This window comes from Pipistrellus kuhlii, unplaced genomic scaffold, assembly GCF_014108245.1.
Source record: "Pipistrellus kuhlii isolate mPipKuh1 unplaced genomic scaffold, mPipKuh1.p scaffold_m20_p_2, whole genome shotgun sequence".
Classification (NCBI taxonomy): Eukaryota; Metazoa; Chordata; class Mammalia; order Chiroptera; family Vespertilionidae; genus Pipistrellus; species Pipistrellus kuhlii.
The window spans coordinates 124,458,122-124,480,243 of NW_023425515.1; the positions used below are offsets into that span (position 1 = coordinate 124,458,122).

At 36.8% G+C, this 22,122-nt stretch overlaps 1 protein-coding gene across 6 annotated transcripts in view; it reads left to right on the forward strand.

Annotated features, from left to right (window-relative positions):
* The window catches only part of CDKAL1 (CDK5 regulatory subunit associated protein 1 like 1), a 625,188-nt gene that overhangs the window by 456,124 nt on the left and 146,942 nt on the right, over positions 1-22,122 (forward strand). For all 6 annotated transcript variants that reach the window (XM_036448124.1, XM_045584325.1, XM_036448129.1 and 3 more), the window contains one exon: positions 21,353-21,533. In XM_036448124.1, the coding sequence (XP_036304017.1) occupies positions 21,353-21,533 (181 nt within the window). The remainder of the gene's footprint in view (positions 1-21,352; positions 21,534-22,122) is intronic.

A 22,122-nucleotide genomic window follows, 5' to 3' on the forward strand; every position in this document is an offset into this window, starting at 1 on the left:
CCCATAGCGTTTTTATTTCTTGATGAATAGGGAGTTAATGTTTTATGTATTTCTGGGTTATAATTTTTATGGTTAGTCATATACAGACTTGTAAACATCACATTAATATAGTCAGTGTGCAAAGACACATTTCTTTTTTGTTTCATGTTCATTAGTAAAACTGATTTTAATACAATAAATTATATGCGTAACATGGTTTTAGTTTTAGTTTTAAATAAACTGATCTAAAGTGCAATTTGCTTTCTAGTAAAAGTGTTTTACTTTTATTCCTGTTCTCTATTTTTATCCGTTTAATATATTTAACTATCAGGGAAAATGTAGAGTCAAAGTGCAATTCTTAATCCATTTGATTCAGCTGCAGCTTCCCAACGTTTCTTATCACGATACCATTTGTGTACATCTGGCTTGTTTTTAACTGGAAACTCATTTTCCACCCATCCTCCTCCACTACCAGAACCACCATTCACCCCTGCTCCTCTGCTAACAAATACTTTTGTTTTTTTAATTGAATTTATTGGGGTGACATTGATTCATAAAACCATACAGGTTTCAAGTGCACAAATCAGTAAAACATCATCTGCACACTGCATCATGCACCCATCACTCAAAGTAAAGCCTCTTTTGTCCCCTTTTATCTGCACTTTGCCCACCTCCATCTATCCCCATTCACCCATCTCTCTGGCTATCACTATAATGTTGTCTGTGTCTGTCTGTGGTGTGTGTGTGTTGCTTAATCCCTTCACATTTTTTTTCATCCTGCCCCCTGTTTATTAGATTCCACATATAAATGAGGTCATCTGACATGTGTCTTTTTCTGACTGGCTTATTTCACTTAGTAAATGCTTTCTTAGAACCTCACTGTGTGCTCAGGAGAGAAACACTAGATGTAACAGGGTCCTGCCCTCATTGCACTTAGAGTTCACCAGTTATACAGTGAGCACTTCTACAGTGACACTGCTCCTCTGTGAAATGTCTGGATGAACGGCCTCACTCCCCTTCCAGGCTGACCTCAGATTCATATTGATTCCCTTTCTTCACTGTCTCCGCTCCCTTCTACCCCCACCTGCCACCCAAGTCAATCACCTCATCACTCAGTTTACTGCTCCCACCATCTCTTACCCTTTGCCCCATCCTATCCACTCTTGCTGTCCTAGTTGATCATAATCATAGGTGTGTGTGTGTGTATAAGAAAAAACACAGTATATTCAGGTTCCTGGGCTATCATAGCCTATGCTCTTTCAGCTCTTTGTCATTTCACTCTCAACTAAATGTTTCCAGAGTCCTCTTACTGGTGCAGTTTTAAAGGTGTCGCTCCTGTGAGAGCCTTTGGTAGTCCTCCTTGCCACACTCTCCTTGCTGGCCCTAACTTCCTTTTGAACTGGAAGTTCCCACCTTCCCTTTCATGCAGACCCATCCTGTGGTGGTGGTTGCTTGTTTCTTTTCTGCCTGACTGCCTTTGCTCTTGTTTTTCCTTCTGTTGAGAGTGTTTATTCGCTTTCTATCCATGTTTGTGCTGTCCAATACAGGAGCCACATGTGTCTTCTGTAGCAACTTCAAGTTGAGATGTGCCATAAAAAGCTTCTGCACAGCAAAAGAAACCATCAACAAAACAAGCCGAGACTGGTTTGGTTCAATGGATAGAGCGTCGGCTTGGGGACTGAAGGGTCCCTGGTTCAATTCCGGTCAAGGGCATGTACCTTGGTTGCGGGCATATCCCCAGTAGGGGGTGTGCAAGAGGCAGCTGATCAATGACTCTCTCTCATCGATGTTTCTAACTCTATCTCTCTCCCTTCCTCTCTGTAAAAAAATCAATAAAATATATTTTAAAAACAAACAAACAAAAAAAAAACAAGAAAGCCCACTGCATGGGATAACATATTTGCCAATGATATTTCAGATAAGTGTTTAATCTCCAAAACTTACAGAGAATTCAAACAACTTAACAAAAGGAAGATAAATGATTCAAAGAATGGGCAAAGGACCTAAATAGATACTTTCCAAAAGAGGACATACAAAATGCCAAGTGACATATGAAAACATGCTAAAGTCACTAATCATCCTAGAAATGCTAATCAAAATGACAATGAGGTATCATCTCACTCGTCAGAATGGCTATCATTAACAAATTAACAAATAACAAGTGCTGGCTAGGAACCCTCGTGCACTGCTGGTGGGAATGCAGACTGGTGCAGCCACTGTGGAGATCAGTATGGAGTTTCCTCAGAAAACTAAAAGTGGAACTCCCGTTTGACCCAGTAATCCTACTTCTAGGAATATATCCCAAGAAACCAGAAACATCAATCAGAAAGGATATATGTATCCCTATGTTCATAGCAGCACAATTTATCATAGCTAAGATTTGGAAACAGCCTAAGTGGATTAGAGAACAGTGGTACATCTATCCAGGCGTCCTCAAACTTTTTAAAGTGGGGGCCAGATCACGGTCCCTCAGAGAGCTGGAGGGCCGGACCTATATGAACTACTAATTCCTACTGTAACACCTCGGCTGCGCTCACTGCCCAAAAAACCTGGCGGGCCGGATCAGACTCCTCTGCGGGCCGCATGTAGCCCGCGGGCCGTAGTTTGAAGACCCCTGATACAATGGAATACTGTGCCAATATAAAAAATAAGGAACTTTTTCCATTTGCAACATCGTGGATGGAACTGGAGAGCATTATGCTAAGCCAGTTGGAGAAAGATAAATATCACATGATCTCACTCATATGTGATATATAATGATCAACATAATTTGATGAATAAGAATAGATCCAGAGATAAAATGGGAGGGGAGAGGGGTGTTAGAAAGCAACCAAAGGACTTGTATGCATGCAAATTAGCATAACCAATGGACACAGACACTGGGGCAGTAGGGCTTCCTCGGAGTGGGAATGGCTGTGAGGGTGTCAATTGGGGAAAAAGAAGACATATGTAAAATTTTAGACAATAAATAAACTACATAACATTAATTTTTAAATCGATTGCCTGCTGAAACGATATCAGTTGTGTATATCTGGTTAAATATCAATAAAAGGTTGCATTTCAATTTTTTTAAATGTAATGACTAAAATTCTTAAAATGACATAAGTCGCTCACATTGTGTTCTTATTGGATAGCACTGCCCTATACTGTTTATCTCTGTTGTGTGAGTTCATGTGCCACTTTCCTGAAGGCTTCCTGTGTCTCTTTCGCCTCTGCACTGCATGTAGCACTTACTCATTGGGCCGTGCATTGTAGTTATTTATCACAGATAGGATACACTGAGTGACAAGCTCAGGATTTGGGACCAAGAAGCCTGGGTTCACATCGTAGTTCTGACACAGAGTACCCCCTTTATCATGGGGGATGCTCCAAGATCCCCTACGAATACCAAAAACAACAGATAGTACCGAATCCTATACATCTGTCATTTTTTCCTAAATACATACTCATAACAAAGTTTAATTTGCATATTAGGCACAATAAGAGATTAATAACAATTTGTGTTAATAAAGGTATAATATGCTAATTAGACTGGACATCCTTCCATCCTTCTGGATGAAGCCAGGGCTGCAAGGAAAGCCAGGTTCCCGGGTGCCTGCTGGTGGCCCGAGGGAAGCCGGTGCCGGCAGCCAGGGGAAGGAAGGCTTACTTTGGCATGAATTTGGTGCATCGGGCCTCTAGTAATAATATAAGACAAGTATAACAATATACTGTAATCAGTTATGTGAAGGTGGTCTCCCTCACAACACCATATTATACTGTCTCACTTTTCACTGAAAGAAAGCAGTTTGCAGTTTCTCTTTGGTATATCCACATTGCTAGCAGCACTGCTCTGGCAGCTCAGGTTACCTGAACACAAGCACTGGGATGCCAAGTCAGATGACCTGGTAACCAAGGAGGCTACTGAGTGACTAACAGGCGGGGAGCACCTACAGCGTGGAGATGCTGAACTGAAGATGGTTCACGTCCTGGGTGGGACGGAGCGGGTGATGTGAGACTCCCTCATGCTGCCCAGAATGGCACAGTTAAAAACGAAACCACAGATGAGGGGGACTCCTAGCTAACTGTGAGCTGGTGGAAGTTATTTAATCTTCTCAGCTCAGTGTCCTCTTCTGTGAAATGGAGACGATAGGAGTTTCTGACAGGAATATTTGAGAATTAAATGAGTTAATATATGGAAAGCACTTAGAATCTTGGTTGGTGCAATGTGCTATGTAAGTGTTTTCTGTAACTTCTAATACTTTTTGCCACTAGTGGTGAATACCAGATTTCTGTCTGACTGTGGACTTTGAAGGCAGGTGTAGCATCTAACTCTTCATACAGCACAGTACTAGCACAGTACTTGCATTGTAGTTATTTATCACAAGATAGGATACACTGAGTGAAGAGCTCAGGATTTGGGACCAAGAAGCCTGGGTTCACATCATAGTTCTCACATATATAGGCCAACTTTCTATGATATTTACTAAATTACATGTTGATTATATCACTTATTAAGTTCTTAATAACGTTGATTGAATTGAATTTTCCTTGGGAAGACATCAAAGCCCAAAGTGACTTCTCTCTCCACATTTTACAAAAATGATTTCAGTACTGGGGTGAGCTATGTGAACATTAAGATTCTTTCAGCCTGGCCACCATGGCTCAGTGGTTGAGTGTCAACCTGCGAACCAGGAGATCACGGTTCATTCCCAGTCAGGGCACATGCCCTGGTGTGAGCTTAATCCGCAGCGTGGCGTGTGCCGGAGACAGCCAATTAATGATTCTCTCTCATTCACTAATGTTTCTATCTCGCTCTTCCTCTGCCTTCTTCTCTGAAATCAATAAAAAATATACTTTTAAAAAATAAGATTCTTTCAGCTCCCAAATGTGTGTGCTAGTGGTTCTTGATTCATTCTGTTTTTACTGTCCTGTGGATACTTCATTGACAGGACCCCTATATGCAGACCGGCCTTCCCTCTTCCATAAAGCATGTTAAGATCTCTTAAGAGTCTGTCATGTCCACATTTTCTCAGTTGCCTTGCCCTTCTATACATCTGAAAACTATTCCATTCATCATCCTTACTTTAGTGGTAGTACTTGCCTTGGCATTTTGCTCTCTCGGTGTCATTTTCTTGTGATTTTCCTTATATCATTTATGTTCACATTTTATAAAGTATCGCCACGCAATTAAGAACAACTCTTATTCAGGGCTGCCTGGACCATGTGCCTTGTCGTCAGGAGGAGGTGGCTTTGTGCAGGAAGCCTGTTGTCAGGGACAACGCAGCCCTGTGTCTTGGACTTCAGCTCTGATGAAATAGTCATTACTTGTATTTTACCACCTGGGGTTTCTTCATTTTCTTTTTTGATCAGCAATTGATTTTGTTAAAACTGTTTGCTAAAGAAAGCAGTTGCTGTGATTGGAGCTACACACTTAGACTGAAGTGGAATATAAATTCTAGTGATGTTATACTTTGTTGCTGTTAATTTCAGCAGATTCTTCATGCGCAGGCGGCATTTGTATCTTGTCATGTCAACACACCTTTGCAGCTTTTTTGTGTGAATTTTTTCTCTCCCCACCTCCGACTCCCCATGAGGTGTTTTTCCTAATTTCATCTTCTCTAAGGCTCATAGTCCCATTTCTTCCACCATCTCCTCTTATCCCACCTTTTCCTTTTTGTTGTTGTTGTTGTTGTTTTGTTAATCCTCACCAGAGGGTATTTTTCCATTCATTTTTAGCGAGAATGGAAGGGAGGGGGAGAGACAGAAAGAGATAAACATCCATGTGAGAGAGATACATTGGTTGGTTGTCTTCTGCACTAGCCCTCACCATGGATCGAGCCTGCAACTGAGGTACCTAACCTCGATTGGAATTGAACCCGGGATCCTTCAGTCCACGGTCTGATGCTCTAGCTACTGAGCCAAACTGGCTACGGCCAACTTCACCTTTGTATGCTATTGAGCCTGTCACTATTTATCTCCACTGACGGATATAAATTCTGTGCACCCCATAATATACTCTGATTCTGTTTCTTATACCCTCACTTGTAGGTATTCAGTTATCATTGGTTGAGTTGATTCAAATTGTTTGTAAATCAGACTTTCATCTCGTAGAACTTATTACCCTGATGCCTGTCTAGTAGACAGCATCACACATTTACACACTTGCTGTACATTGGTGGTCAAGAGAAATACTTGTCCTTTATTTCTCTCTAAATCATAGCCCTCTTGAATGGGCTGTTGTACTTGGGAATTAGTCAATTTAGCAACAAGTTTGAGAGACAGTGGCAGGTGTTCAAATTCTGTTTCCTTTGTGCAAATACTTCACCTTTCTGAATCTCTGCAGTAAACATTTCACCCCCCTTCTCACAGGGCTGTTCGGAAGTCTGTGAAATAGCATAGAAAAAAGGACATCAGCATGTGTGTCTTTGTGAGTCTCTGTAGCCATTAATTGGGTCTGAATTATGTGAAAGACAGAGATACCTTGGATTTTGTGCCAGGCTGTGAACTGCCCAGGATTCAGTATCAAGCACCACATCGTTATCTAAATTCCTGCGATTTGTTTGCTGACAATGATGTAATCAGGGCTACTTCCTAGATCTTCCATGGTTGGGAACATGATGTGAAGTGTTAAAAATTAACAAGATTTTTTGTTTTCTCACTGCCTCTCAGAGCCGAGGGCTAGTTATGTCTATTAATGTTTCTAGTCTCAGGGGATCCTATCTCTCCTTGTGTAAGTTTGGCACCAGTGAGAATGTGTGCGATAAAATCTGAGCTCTCGTGCCGCATCTGGTGAGGAGTTTTTCCTGCATTACTTTTCCTTCAATGAAAGGAGAAGCACATGAGTAAAGCATGAGGAATCAGAACACCCGACCCCTGCTTCCTCTCCTGTTCCCCAGCTCTGTAATTATGGACAAATGACCTAATTCCAGTGTCCTTGTCCTTTAACAAGAGTAATCATCAAATATCTGAGGAATGGCTGAAAAGATCGTGTGGAGTGGGTCTTTCTGTTATTTAGTAGTTGTGGAACCCTGAGATGACACTCATGCTTCTAAATGAGCATCTCAAACTAGTGACTTCACAGTGATGCCTGATATTCTTGTTTCTGAAAACAGAGGGCTTTTTGGAACAAGTGTGTATCTCCACTTGATACACACTGGCCTCCTCAGTGGAAGGCAGTGAAGGTCACAGACTCTGAAACCAGACAATTAGGATTCAGATCCAGACTGTACTTATTGCTGTGTGACCTTAGGCAATGTACATACTCACTCTGCTTTCCCTGAACCTCTGCAGTAAATATTAAAATGGAGAAAATAGCACTTGTCTATAAAATGGAGAAAATAGTACTTGTCTTGGGGGTAAATGCGTCAATATTTGAAAAGCACTTGGAAGTGTGTTTAGCACAGGGGGAGCTCTCAGTGAGGTTCACAGAGGCTGGTGGCAGAAAATGCCACTGAACCAACCCGATACTGAGCTAGTTTACGTGTGACTAGTTGACTTGTTTCCTTCCATAAACGCTGACTTTGGGGGTTGCCGTCCTGTCCTGATAGTTTCCTGGTGTGGTGGCTTTGTGATGGTTCAGGATCAGCCACCACCAGCATGAAAGCAGTGCCCAGCATCCCAGTGTTGCCAAGCCAGCTGTGTCAGAAGCAGGTGGCCTCAAGGAGCTACTGTGTGGCAAGATCCAATTGGGCTACTCACAGCCAGGAAGAGCCTGGGAGTGTTTGCAGGTCTCAGGCAGCGCTGTGTGGCTGTGGACCCCGCTGACAGGCCAGCCAGGTGTTGGTGAGACAGAACGGAATTGCCCTCTCAGAGGTAGAGATTTGGGCCCAAATGGGATCCAACAGGCAGTGTCATAAAAAGTGACCGGTCCTTCACATAAAGGCTGCCATGGCTAATGAACACACATGTTGCATGAGGTTTCATGTGGAAAGGACTCCTGGCCACCTGTTGCCTCTCTGCCACAGCAGCCTTCATAGATGTTGACTAGCTAGAATGTTGCCAAGAACATACCATCCAGTTAATAAGCAGTTTGTGAAGGATGGGACTTAACCTTCAAAAATAAAGGAGAGGCCGAAACGGATAGAGCGTTGGCCTGCGGACTGAAAGGTCCCAGGTTCGATTCCGGTCAAGGGCATGTACAGTGGTTTCGGGCATATCACCAGTGGGGGTTGTGCAGGAGGCAGCTGACCGATGTTTCTCTCTTATGATGTTTCTAGCTTTCTGTCCCTCTCTCCTTCTCTCTGTAAAAAAGTAATAAAATATATATTTTTTTAAATAGAAGAGAGCAACTATAATGAAACATTGGAATGAAAACTCCTCTTTGAGTCTCATAACTTTTGCTTCAACTTCAAGGATTCCATCTTAAACCCCTTCCCCCCAAATTTTAAACTGAAAGCTGCAAAAAACCTCAGGTTACTTAAAATAATCTGTTACCCTGTGTCAGTGTTTTAATTTTTCTAAATATATGAATTTAAGGTGAAAAAACTGTTAACTAAAACAATTTTATTTTTAAATACTCATTTGAGAAGTCATACCCTCATTGTAAGCACAAGCCAGCCCAGCGGCTTTTAGCCCAGAGAGAAGCCTGTCGCGGAGCCTCGAGCCACCCTGCTCTTCCCCTGCCAGACAGATCAGGGCTGGAAGCGCACTTCTTGGACTTTAAAGTAAAATGCTAATACTTGTATTAGTCAACACAGGGATTAATCATTAGGAGGTGTGATTCAAGTCTGTTGCCTTATTATTCATTTATTCACCGCCCCTATGGGTTTCCCAGTTCTCACTTGCTGGTCACTTTCAGTTCAATAGGCACCTTTACTGAGCCTCAACTAGCTGTGGACTAGGTCCACCAGGCATGTGTGATTTACTAGGAGGCTTAAGACAAATTTGAGAGGTGCCAGGCAGGACGTAGGGCCACACCGGAGGTGTAAAAGAAGAACTTGAATGAGTTGAGATGAGGAGAGGAAAATCAGGAACATTTTCATCAGAGAGGTGGGCCACAGGGGATGAATAGCATGGATAGGCGCTAATAGATTGTGGACCATGGTTTGCTCAGGGAGGAAGTATTCTGATTTGAGTCATATCATGAGGATTCTATGATGATGGAAAGGGTGATTTAGGGCTACGTTTTGGAGAGCATCATATGCCACTGTCTCCTCAAACTCAGCTCGGGGTGTCCTTGGGATCACTTAACAAAACTCAGTCATGGGCCTGCTTGGTTATTCTCTGAAGATAATAAATGTCTTTGGCTTTGTGTGAACAATCTCTGTTGCAACTGTCACAATTACTTAACTTAGCTCTTATAGCCAAAGCAGCATAGACACTATATAAATGAATGGGTGTGGCTGTGTTCCAATAAAACTTTATTTACTAAAAGAGGCAATGGCTGAATTTGGCCCATGAGCCATAGTTTGCCAACCCTTGATCTGGTTTTTAGCATAAACTGAATTTAAAGAACACATAAGTTCAACTAATAAGGAATAAAGAAAGTAATTGTGAATAATTCTGTGTTTTGATTTGATGGCTTCTCAGGCAAGCACTCGCATATTGGCATGCTCTTTCTGCATGTGTATTTTTTCAGCATTTTTTCTACGTTACTATATACATTACATCTTAGTATAGCATAAGATATGAAATGGAAGCGTCTAGCTGCCATTTCTTGATGATGACAACACTCCCATTAAAAGTAAAAATTGCCTAATTTCTTACTTTAGTGGACTGGATGTATGAGAGGCAGTATGATTGTACAACTTTATAATTATTCTTCCTGAGACCCGATGTTTACTTACTTTCTAATTATGCTTTCCCTTTAAAGAATGCTGTGATCTGGTTTGAGTCTCTAAAATTTCCATAAGTGTTTGTGTTTCTTTTTGTTTTTCCCGGAGTTTAATTTTAAAAGATTAGGAAACTTGTCCAACTTTGTAGTTTTTGCCCTGTCCTGATATTCATTTAATTGGTTCTGCTAATGTGAATGCCCTTTCAAATATGGGGGGGGAAATAAATAAAGCAAGAAGGAAAAGTTGATTATTTCTGTAATTGGATTTTCTTTTGAATAAAATGATTTCACCCACTCTATATTTCTGACTTAAGGGATGAGGGTGGGGGACCAGTTTCTTTCATATTGTAGCAGAAGCAGACAGAAGGTATAGTCTGTTCCAAGGTATCAGAATAGCATATTCGTTTTGGTTGTAATTAATTACTGATGCTGAATATACTCTGGCCCCTGCTTTCATTCCCAAGTCTAAATTTCCACTGTGTGCAAAATAATTCCATCCAGGAAGAATTCTAATTACTTTAGTAATTATCGTCTTATCACTAAATGGAATTCAGACATTTGCTGCAGTTTATGAATGTTAGAAATGTTTCATTTCCTTTTCACCTTGAATAACAGAAAAATACACATTACTGAATCTGGCTTCATTGAACCTTATAATTCATGTTACCATAGAAACAGAAAAACTCATATAAGAATTATGTTAACAGTACCATAGATAGTAAATACCTTCACTTTAACCAGCAATATCATAAAATGATCTTAATAACAGATGTGCAAAAATTTCTGTGAATTTTAATATGGTTTCTTTTAAATGTTATAACAATATTATCCAGTATGCTTACTTTTAATCTTTAAAGCAATATATTTGGTCTTATGTAAGGCTTTGTGCTTATTTCCAAATATTCGTTGTAGAATACAAGCATAGCATTATAGGATAAAAAAACACTCTACATAGTATTTATTTAATTTTTAATAGTGATAATTCTTTTGATTTTTGCTTAAAGTCAAACTGTATATTTTGGATTTATAGCAGGTTTAGGAATGTAATTGGTAACACCACATTCTTTGGTGGCATCTGCTTCTGGTCTGCCATCTCTTATTTTTGGCTTATTTGCCAACCACTTTTCTTTTTGCATTTTAGAAATATGTTTCCCATATACTTGCCCAGCTTTTACTACATATATGTAATAGTTATTTATTTTTTGGTCTTTTTAAGTTCTGACTTCACAGGATATCCAGAAATTTCCAAAGCTTTAGCAAAATCTTTTATTATTTTATCCATATTCTTCTCTCTTTCCCTGTCCCATACATACTAATTTTTTACTTCAAAAATGTAAAATTGTACCAAATAACTCATATGGATTTTTTTAACTTAGTAAGAGTCATTTTATTATTTTTAAAGGGAGGGAATAATTTAAAAAAACACACACACACACACACACTAATTTCTACTAAGTATTTTTCATGAGAAGGCCTTGAAAAGGTATCTTTGATTATGAATATCACTTAAAGTTAATAAGTGAATTTTATCTTAGGAAGTAGATTTTGGTTACTATTTGAAAATAATTCCTTTTAAATTTCTCTCAAAATGTCAGAAATTTGAGTTCTGCTTTGAAAAAGATCATGGCTATTCATTTGTAGGAATACAACTGTATTCTTATTGTATTTAGCTTCCAAACAAATAGTGTTGAAGGGGGACGGTTTAAACCTATCTTTTTACCATTTATTTCCAATTTTATCACTTTATTCTAAGAAATTTTGGTCTGTGTAAATGTGATCTCATTTAGGTAGTAGAATGTGTGCACTGGTGACATTGATTGCTTTGATAAGTGTCCTGTTAGGAAGAAAAGCTATGTGTGGTATTTCTACCAGGTGTTATTTAATATAGGAACTTTATTAAATAGAATATTGCAGAAGTAAAGATTGAGAGTTGACAATAATAACTGCTGGAAGCAGTTCCTGCCACTCGGGCTGAGGGAACAAAAAGAAGGGGTTGTGTTACTGGAATCCAGGAGCAAGGACTGTGGGTGCTGCTGCTTCAGAAACAGAAGGTAACTACTTCCAGACCCATCAGCTTCTTCCTGCTCTCTCCTTCTGATCCCCTCTCCAGGCCTCCTTTCTCAGAATCTAATGGGAAACCACTGCCAAAGGAACCAAATGGACTTTTGGGACTTCTAGCCCCAGTATTTCCTGCCTTACAGAATATATGCGTGAAAGGCTAAGAAACAATAGGAATAATATCAGTTTTTCTCTCTCTCAAGTAATCTCATATGGACAGAGTGGGGCTCATTTTATATTACTGATTTTTCTATTAGGTAAAATATTATGAAATTAGTGATACCTGACCATTTTTGATTTGCAAAAAAATAAAATAAAGTAAATAAAACAAACCAAACAACCCCCCCAAAACAACAAATAAAACAATAATATCATATAACTCAATTTTCAGATTCTATTAAATCTACCCCTGCCATGATGATAATTTTAAAAATATATTTTTTATTGATTTCAGAGAGGAAAGAAAAGGGAGAGAGAAAGACATAGAAACATCAATGATGAGACAGAATCATTGACTGGCATCCTCCTGCATGGTCCACACTGGGGATCAAGCCGCCAACCCAAGGCATGTGCCCTGACTGGGAATTGAACCATGAACTCCTGGTTCATAGGTAGACACTCAAACCACTGAGACATGCCAGCTGAACACATAATGATAATTTCATTCACATTGGTCAGATGAACTTTCTGTAATACATAGACTATGTCAAATATTTCCTATTTTCCATTTTTCCTAATATATGTTTTTGCTAATTCAAAAGCAGTCACAGAAATGTTTCCTACTCTTACTTGGGTCACAGAAGCCTTTATAAATCAGAATAAAACAATGGTCACTTCTCCCTGAAATATATTCATACAATTTTGTATGCAATTTTAGGGAGCCCACAGATTCTAATGAAAGAAACCTAGATTGACATAAAGAAAGGGCATACTTGGTATTGGCATTTTTTTTTGTGTGTGTGTGTGTGTGTGTGTGTGTGTGTGTGTGTGTGTTTCTTTAATCTGCATTCATCTTAAGCATGGCTATCTTAAATGTATAGTATAAATATATCCCACCCTCTCATGAGTTTGCAGTGGGGAGTTTTCAGTGATTTTAGGTAAACAGTGAATACCACAGTTAGAGACATGATGGGAAGAGGGAGGAATGGTTTTTCAACCCTGATCTAAATGTTTTAGTGGTTTTTCTCTTTTCAGCCTTAGATCTTTAAGAAATTTTTTCATAAAATTATGAAAATAAATTTAAAGCTGCAGAAAATTGTCTTAAATGTATTTAAAAATGTCCTATTCTTCCTCCTTAAGTTTATATTATTTTTCTCACCTACTCTCAGGAAAACCTCCAGTAATATGACAACTTGAAAAGATACAGAAATCTTAGTGGGGACGCATTCAATCTTCCACTAATAAGTGTGATAATAGCTGTAGACCCTTTATCAGGTTGAGGTAGTTTCCTCCTATTCCTTGTTTCCTGAGAATTTTTATCATGAATGGGCATTGGATTTGTCAATCTATTAAGAGTACTTTGTTCTTTCAATATAGTTTATTGCATTAATCAATATTTGTATATCAAACCAACCTTGTGTTCCTGTGATAAAAAACTTGGTTGAGATGTACAAACCTCTTTATACTGAGTGGCCATATTATTATGCATAATAATAATCCAGAGATGCATAATAATCTGGCCACTCAGTGTATATCCTATATAGTAAAATGATAATATGCAAATTTCCCCTCGACCAGGAGTTTGACCAGCAGTCAGGCAGGTCAACTGCCAATGTCCTCTCTCCATGGCCAGGCTGGCCAGACCCCACCCGTGCACAAATTCATACACTGAGCCTCTAATATATGTATGTATATACACTGAGTGGCCAGATTATTATGCATTCAGAGATCATAATAATCTGGCCACTCAATGTATGTTTCTGGGTTCAGTTTGCTAATATATTTTTTAAATATATTTTATTGATTTTTTACAGAGAGGAAGAGAGAAGGATATGAATTAGAAACATTGATGAGAGAGAAACATCGATCAGCTGCCACAGTACATGCCTTTGACTGGAATCGAACCCGGGACCCTTCAGTCTACAGGCTGATGCTCTATCCACTGAGCCAAACCCGATTCGGCATTTTGTATTATTTTGTTAAGAAATTTTGTCTCTGTGTTCATGAGAGATATTAGTCTAGAATTTATTTCTAATCTCTTTCTGTTGTTTTCATATAGACTACTGTTGGACTCATAAAATTAGTCCCTTTCTCATCTTCTTTGAAATGGTTTCTGTAGAACTAATTTTATTCTTTGTTAAATGTTTCACAGAATTCACTAGGGAAGCCATCTGCACCTGGGTTGTTTTGTGTTGTTTTCTTTTGTTGGCAAGATTTTTTAATTACAAATTCAATTTTTATAATAGATAAACAACTAATCAAATTTTATATTTCTTCTTGAATCATTTTTTATAATTTATGTCTTTCAAATAATTTACCCATTACCCTTGGTATCTCTTTGGAGATATAATCTATGTATATTAAAGCCTAAGTGACTGCCATGACTGGTTGACTGAATGACTGGTCGACTGAATGACCAGTCCACCAGTCACTATGATGACGCACTGGCCACTAGGAGGCAGACACTCATTGTAGGAGCTGCCCCCTGGTGGTTCATTGTGCTCCCACAGCCAAGCTCCCATGGCAGGCCAACCTCCCATGGTCCCTCCCCTTAGCCAGCCAGTCCCAATCCGCCCCAATCTGTCCTAATCGCCAGCCAGGCTTAGGGACCCCCCACCCATACACAAATTCATGCACCGGGCCTCTAGTTGAAGTATAAAATCTAGCCGAAACTGATTTGGCTCAGTGGATAGAGCGTCGGTCTGCGGACTGGAAGGTCCCAGGTTCGATTCCCGTCAAGGACATGTACATTGGTTGCGGGCACATCCCAGGTAGGGGGCGTGCAGGAGGCAACTGGTCAGTGTTTTCTTACATAGATGTTTCTAGCTCTCAACTCTCTCCCTTCCTCTCTGTGAAAAATCAATAAAATATATTAAAAAAAAACAACAACCCAGCTCCAGTCAGTGAGTCTTTGCAACTAGAAGCAGTTATTCCATCTCTCTTCTTTAAAAAAAAAAAAAAAAGTATAAAATCTAGTTTCAGATATTCATCATAGTGATTCAATATTCATATATATTATGAAATGTGAAATGATCCCCACAATAAATTTAATTATAATCTGTCACCTTACAAAGTTAATATAACATTATTAATTATACTTCCTATGTTGTATGTTATAACTCTATGACTTATTTTGTAACTGGACATTTATATCTCTTAATTCCCTCCACCTATTTTACCCACCTGCTAACCTCTCCTCACTCTGATAACCACCAGTTTGTTTCTTGTATTTATGAATCTGTTTCTGTTTTGTTTTGTATGTTTACTTTTTTATTCTACTTATAAGTGAAATCACTAGGGAAGCCATCTGCACTTGGGTTCACTTAGGTATTATTCACTTAGCATAATACCCTCTAGGTATATCCATGTTGTTTCAAAGGACATGATTTTCTTCTTTTTAATGGCTGAATAATATTCCACTGAATGCATTGTGTGAGAAAAAGAAAACATTTTTTATCCTCGAAGGTTGTATCAGCTCGTCTAATAATTAAATCTACATAAGACAGATTAAGAAGAGAAAATAACCAAATTTCATTTCATATGTATGTTTGGGAACCTCACATAATGAGAAAGTCAGAGATGCCATATACAAGAGAGGTTCATATACAGTAAAGTAAGTTAAAATGAGGTATGCATGGCATTCTGAGCCAAGGATGAGGTTAGGCACCTTGGGTATTCAGGGAGAAGGAAGATTGTTTCAGGATGATTAGGGGAGCAAATATTTAGTAATTAGTAGTTTGCCCTGCTCTATAGATAAGTCATCAAGGGTTATCTCTGATAATCCCTTATTATGAACAAGACCTCCAATTTAAATTTTTCTGAGTAATTAAAGAGGGGCAGGAGATTACCTTGAACCCACAGGGTCTCACTTGCCTTTTGCTTAAAATAATCTGCATTCCACAAAGGCTTATCTATAGGTGACTATAGATGTGCAATATATGCCACATCATTTTATCCAGTCATCAATGATGGACACTTAGGTTGCTTCCATGTATTTACTTTTTTGTAAATAAAACTGCAATGAATATTGAGGTTCATATAGCTCTTCAAATTAGTGTTTTTGTTTTCTTTGGATAAATATCCAGAAGTAGAATGAAAGATTTTTATGGTAGTTCTTTTTTATTTTTATTTATTAAGGAATCTCCATAATGTTTTCCACAGTGGCTGCAAATTAAAGACGATAGGAATAAATTGATAGATAGATAATTTTAATGAATTGAAAGAAGTAATATTGTTAAAATGTCCATAATCCCCAAGGCAATCTACAGAGTCAATGCAGTCCCCATCTAAATACCAATGACTTGTTTCATAGAACTAGAACAAATAATCCTACATTTTCTCTGGTCAAAGTAATCTTGAGAAAGAGCAAAAGTGGAGGATCATGCTCTCTGATTTCAAACTATACTACAAAGCTATAGTATTCAAACAATATGGTACTGGAAATAAAATGGACACATAGATCAATGAAATGGAATAGAGAGCCCCAAAATACTAGTAAACCCACATATATATGGTTGATTAATCTTAGTATACTTTTAGTGTTGATCCTTACTATAATGCTGTCTCCTTCATGCCTGAAGTTGGTCACTTGTGTCTTCTTTTTCTTCTCAGTCTAACTAGTAGTTTAGTAATTTTGTTGTTTTATAAAGAGGCACCTTTACTTGTTCTCTATTTTCTATTTCATTGAGTTTTTGTGTATTAGTTATTTCCTTTCTTTTTCCTACTTTGCTCTTTTTTTTAAAAAAAACTTTCTTCAAATGGAAGCTTAGATTGTTGTCTTTAATTCTTTCTAACACAGACATTTAAACCTATAAATTTCTCTCTAAGCATTGCTACAGCTGTATCCCATATATTTAGGTATATTGATTTCCATTCAGTTCAAGATATTTCCCCCCTGCCTCCATCTAGTTTGCTTTTCCTGGAAGTGTTGAGTAATTGTCCTGGAATTAATATCCATAGGACTAAAATATATTTTCAATCATGTGTTTAGTTTATGCCTAATAATTTTAATAAATCTAATTTTTTTTTTCTGGGGTAATAGAATATATGTTATTTTTCGTTTTTTCATGTTTGGAATTTGAGGCTAATAATTTTTTTTATCTAAGAAATGAACTATAATCAACCTTTTTCCTATTTTTGCCAGTGTAACACCAAATTACAAGTGAAAATCTTGAGACAAAGTAAAGTACTACATTTTAATAGTATTTCAAGTATAGTATGGATATATATAGTTTTTCTCAAGGTAAATGAGTCTTAAAATATTGGGGCTTTTAAAAATCCTAGCATAGGGCCAGCAAATAGGTAATACTCTCCTCACATGTCCAGGTAGATTGTTAACTGATCATACATAGCACCGCTTCTGCCAAGGCAGATGTATAATTTGAATATTTTTCATTAATTCCATTTCCAAGTAATTTAATGAACCCATTTTTCCAGTAAATAGCTTGTGTAAGTCAGAAACAATAATGGGTCAAAATGTCTCTGTTTTTAATATAATTAAACATTTCTATATTCTTTCAGAATTATTCTCTAATACTACTATGAAAATATATTGAAGGTCTTTTAAATTTTAAAAACACATAATACCTCATAATTATATTCATTAGACTCACTGTTTTAATAAATTTATGGAAATGAATTTTAATATTTTGAAAATTCAGAGCTTCTCAAAAACAGCATTTAGTCATAATTAGCATAATAAGTATTTGGATTAATATTGTATTTTACACCTCATATAATTTCCTCTTAGCCACTTAAATCATATGTAATTTAGAACTTGATTCACTTCAAAATTTGATTTTCTCATATACTGAAGAGAATTATTTACTGAGCAAATTAACACTGTAATTATGAGCAGCATTTTGTTATTGGTTCAGTTAAGGAACTGAATTATTTTTAAGAACATACATAGCATCATTTGTAGATATAAAATTAATGTATAGATGAGCCTCATCAAATATTAAAATATTAAAGCAGTCTCTACTTTGAAAACATTTTTTAGGCTATCAGTTTATATTCTTAAAAACTTTGAAACCAATTAAACCACTTTTAGTTTTATAATAAGTTCTTACTGACATAGGTCTTTCACTAATTCATAGTGGCCTGCTCCCTCCCATTATCCATCAACTTGTGTAGATTATCAAATATATCCACGCATTCGACATTTCCTTCCTTAACATTTATGATGATTAGTGCAAAGGTTTGTCTTTCCTTTTTACACTGTGGGCCTTGAAGCCAAAGTAAGCAGGTATTGCATAATACTGAGCTCAACTATCCTGGATCAAGAAGGATTGGGGGGTGGGGAGAAATCAGTAAGGTACTTTCCTGTGGGAATACCCCATAGTCTAGAGCCAATGTCATTCTAATTCACAGCCTAGGACAATAGGAATTGTCTTTGTTTCCGCAGTATTGCACAGACAATGTCTAAGATTTTTTTTTTTTAATTTCCTAGGAGAGATAGACTCTTCTCTGTCATTTCTAATGTGATCCATTACCATTACTTTTACCTTTGTTCAGGAGTAGTTATAAGTGTAAAAATTAGCTAATTGAAGTAATGGACATAACTTTTCTATTCCACATGCTTTAATAAATATAGAAAATGGTCTTATTATCTGTAGCTTACTGTAAAAACATGTTTTTTATGATTTTCCAACACAATTTTAATAATCACCCTTAATCATGAAAATGTGTTTTTATATTACAATAAAAATAAAATTGTTTTTAATATACTATTTTACTTTTTTATATGTATATTGTCTCTTTTTCTATTTATCATCACAGAGAAAAGTTCCTATCTTTGTAATTTATCTTATTGATTAAAGTTCAGCCAAATTAATAGCTAAATGAGACTAAGTAGGAATCAAGAAAAGATTTTTAAAATAAATTTATCATTCTTCCACACATGCTTTAAAGGATTGTACAAACTATGGAACTATCGTATGGAAAGCTGTTATTTTAATGAAGCTGCTTGTATTAGGCATCTAGTAATTTGATTTTTTCCCCCTGTTACATCCTTTTTTCTCACTTATGCCCCCAAATATTTAATATATCTTGTTGAGATAAACTGACCTATTCATTTTTATAGAACTGCATTTAGGTGGTAGAACAATCTTTATAGCTAGGTATTCTATGATTTGAAATTTTTCCTGTTGTTCCAGTGATTCTATTTTGAATACTGTTAATATTATTTTGTTGTTCTTATACTGTTACTATACAATAAACTATTGTAGCATAATTGAGAAACTCAATAGAGGAGTGATTTTTAAGATGCTAACATTGGACCTATCAAAAGCAAAAGCAGCTTGCTTACCTAACCACTCTGTAAAGGAAAGTGTTTAGTGATTAAATAATGAAGGTAACAAAAATTAATTGTTTATTGATGGAAAGCCTTAACTATGAATGAGAGGGACCAAAGAATAAAACAAAAACAAAACAAAAAAACAAAAACAACTGGAGGAAATAGACATAGTTGCATTGAGCAGAGGGAAAACTGTAAAAAAATTGTGGGTATCCTCAGAAATAAGAAAATACATTGGATCTCTAAAATGAAATCACTATGCTTTGAAAAGGAAACTTGGAGAAGGAGAGAAATTTAAAATAAGATATTCAATTAATTTTTTTTCAATAGAAGAGTTGGAAGATAAAATCAACTAAATTTTCCAGAAAGTGGAATAAAAGGACAAAGATTGAAAATGGTAGTGGAAAAGCTTAGAGTCTCAATTCACCGATTTCATCATTTGAAGGAGAGTCATCCCAGAGACAGAAAAAAATGAGCCCAGCCAGTGTTGCTCAATGGTTGAGTGTCAACCTATGAACCAAGAGTCAATGCCCTGTCAGTCACATGCCCAAGATGCAGGTTCTATCCCCAAGAGGAGTCATGAAAGAGGCAGCAATTAATTATTCTCTCCCATCATTGATGTTTCTATCTCTCCCTCTCCCTTTTTCTCTGAAATCAACAAAAATATATTTCAAAAGAAAAAGAAAAAAGTGATTTTAAAAAGAACATAGACCTAAAGAACATGACTCTTTAGATTGTATCCTGAACAAAAACTTAAATATCTAATGCAAGGCCTATTATCATAAAATTTAAAATCACTAAGAATTAATTTAATATCCTAACAGCTTTCAAAAAGAGAGTGGGGGACATATGAAGAAGTGTGCCTCAGAGTAAATCTGTACACCTTATCAACCTTGTCAACTTAAAAAAAGTTCCGGGGGGAACATTATGAAATTTGGGTGGCTAATACTTTTCATTTTGGAATGCTTTGTACATCCACAATCAGTCATAGATTGAGAGTTCAGACATCCTAGGACAATAACAAGATTTTGCTAGCGCTCTTTTTTAATGACACTTCTGAAAGAATGCTCCTGCAAAATTAAGGAGAATAGAATAATCAAGAATTAAGAGGACATGGGATCCAGGAAAAAAAAAACCAAAAAAAAAAAAACAAGATTGAAAAAAGGAGACCAAGGAATAACATTCAAGTATTACAGCTGCATTATTATGAATGCAACACACACTTGAAGAAAGTAAAAGTGGCATTTCTAGAGAGGATGGGAGGGAGGGTGGAATGGAACTGGTCAATTATATAATACTAGAAGCCCAATGTACAAAATTCCTGCAAGAGTAAGTATTCACAGCCCTAGCTGCCTTGGGCCAAGGCAACAGCCCCAGTGACTGCCTCTGCTCTCACAGTGCCCACTTCATCTGGAAGGTTGTCAGGACCGTTGTTCCGCCGTTCAGCTGTTCAGTTGATTTGCATATTATGCTTTCATTATAGTAGATATTGAATAATTAAAAAATAGTTTTGGTTTTTGATAGACTTGATGAAGTTTCTGGAAACATTAGCATAGATACATAATATATATAGGATATTGAGAAAAAAATTTTAAAAGAGACAACTATTAACTTTATGAAAAATCCAATATTGTGATAAAAGAAACTTCATGATAGTATACCAGTTGGCTCTGCAATGAACAATATCTTTGAAGTTACACCAATGAAAATACTATTAATTTTACCCAAAATTGTGCATTATTGTATAGTGAAGGGAGGGATAGAGTAGTTTAAAGAGCTAAATCCTCATTTACCTTAATAGAGAAGTCAGTAAATATTAGATTAAAATAAGTAAATCTAGAAATAGTAGGATAAGTATCTTAAAATAGAAAAAAAACAAAGAAACATCTTAAAAAATTAAAAATGGGTATCTCTTGCAGATGACAGGGTTCCACTGTTTTTCATAAATTCTTAGTATTTAGGGCTCTTTAAAAGTATTTGCAAATATCTCTTTCCTGAAAGTAAAATTAAATTTTAGAAGGAACAATGGTATTTAAAATATCAGGGAAGTAGAATAATTATAGATTGCAGTAGAGTTTTTACATTTTTGTCTCATTATTTTGTAGAGTTCCTGGAATAACTATTGCTACAGATATTATCTGTGGTTTTCCTGGAGAAACAGATCAAGATTTTCAAGAAACAGTGAAACTTGTTGAAGAGTACAAATTTCCAAGCCTCTTTATTAACCAGTTTTACCCAAGACCAGGAACTCCTGCTGCAAAAATGGAACAAGTTCCAGCACAAGTGGTAAGATTGTTTTCTATAAGGTATTGTATTTGGCCAATAGCTATAAAAATGCCTCTGTGTTGCCTGTCTTAGCACACTTGGCTTACATTATAAAAGACGGGGAGTTTTCCAGGTGGAGACAGGGGGGGACCTTAGATAAGTTAAATGACCTTAGGCAACTAAAGTGTCACCTCTTTTTCTTCTGAAGGTTCAGGTGACACTGGGAAGGAACATTTTTACTATTAGTATTTGCCTATATTTATAAAAAAAATTCTTGGTTGTTTTAAAACCAGGCAACATTTAAATATCTATGAGCAAAGAAGGCATCATATTTACACTACTTTTTAAGAGACCCTTTCATAATTTGCTTATGGTTTTCCATAGTATAGATTTGATGCTATCTATCTATCTATCTATCTATCATCTCAGGTATGTGCTGATTTTGCAATAAAACAATATAATTTTATTCTTACATGATCCTAGATATAGTACAGTAAGATGACTTAAAATAAATGTGAAAAAGTTTGAGATCCAGTAAAGGCAAGCTGTTTCCCAGAATGGCCCAGAAATTAATAGTCTCAAACCAATAGTTAGTTTCTACGTTCTATAG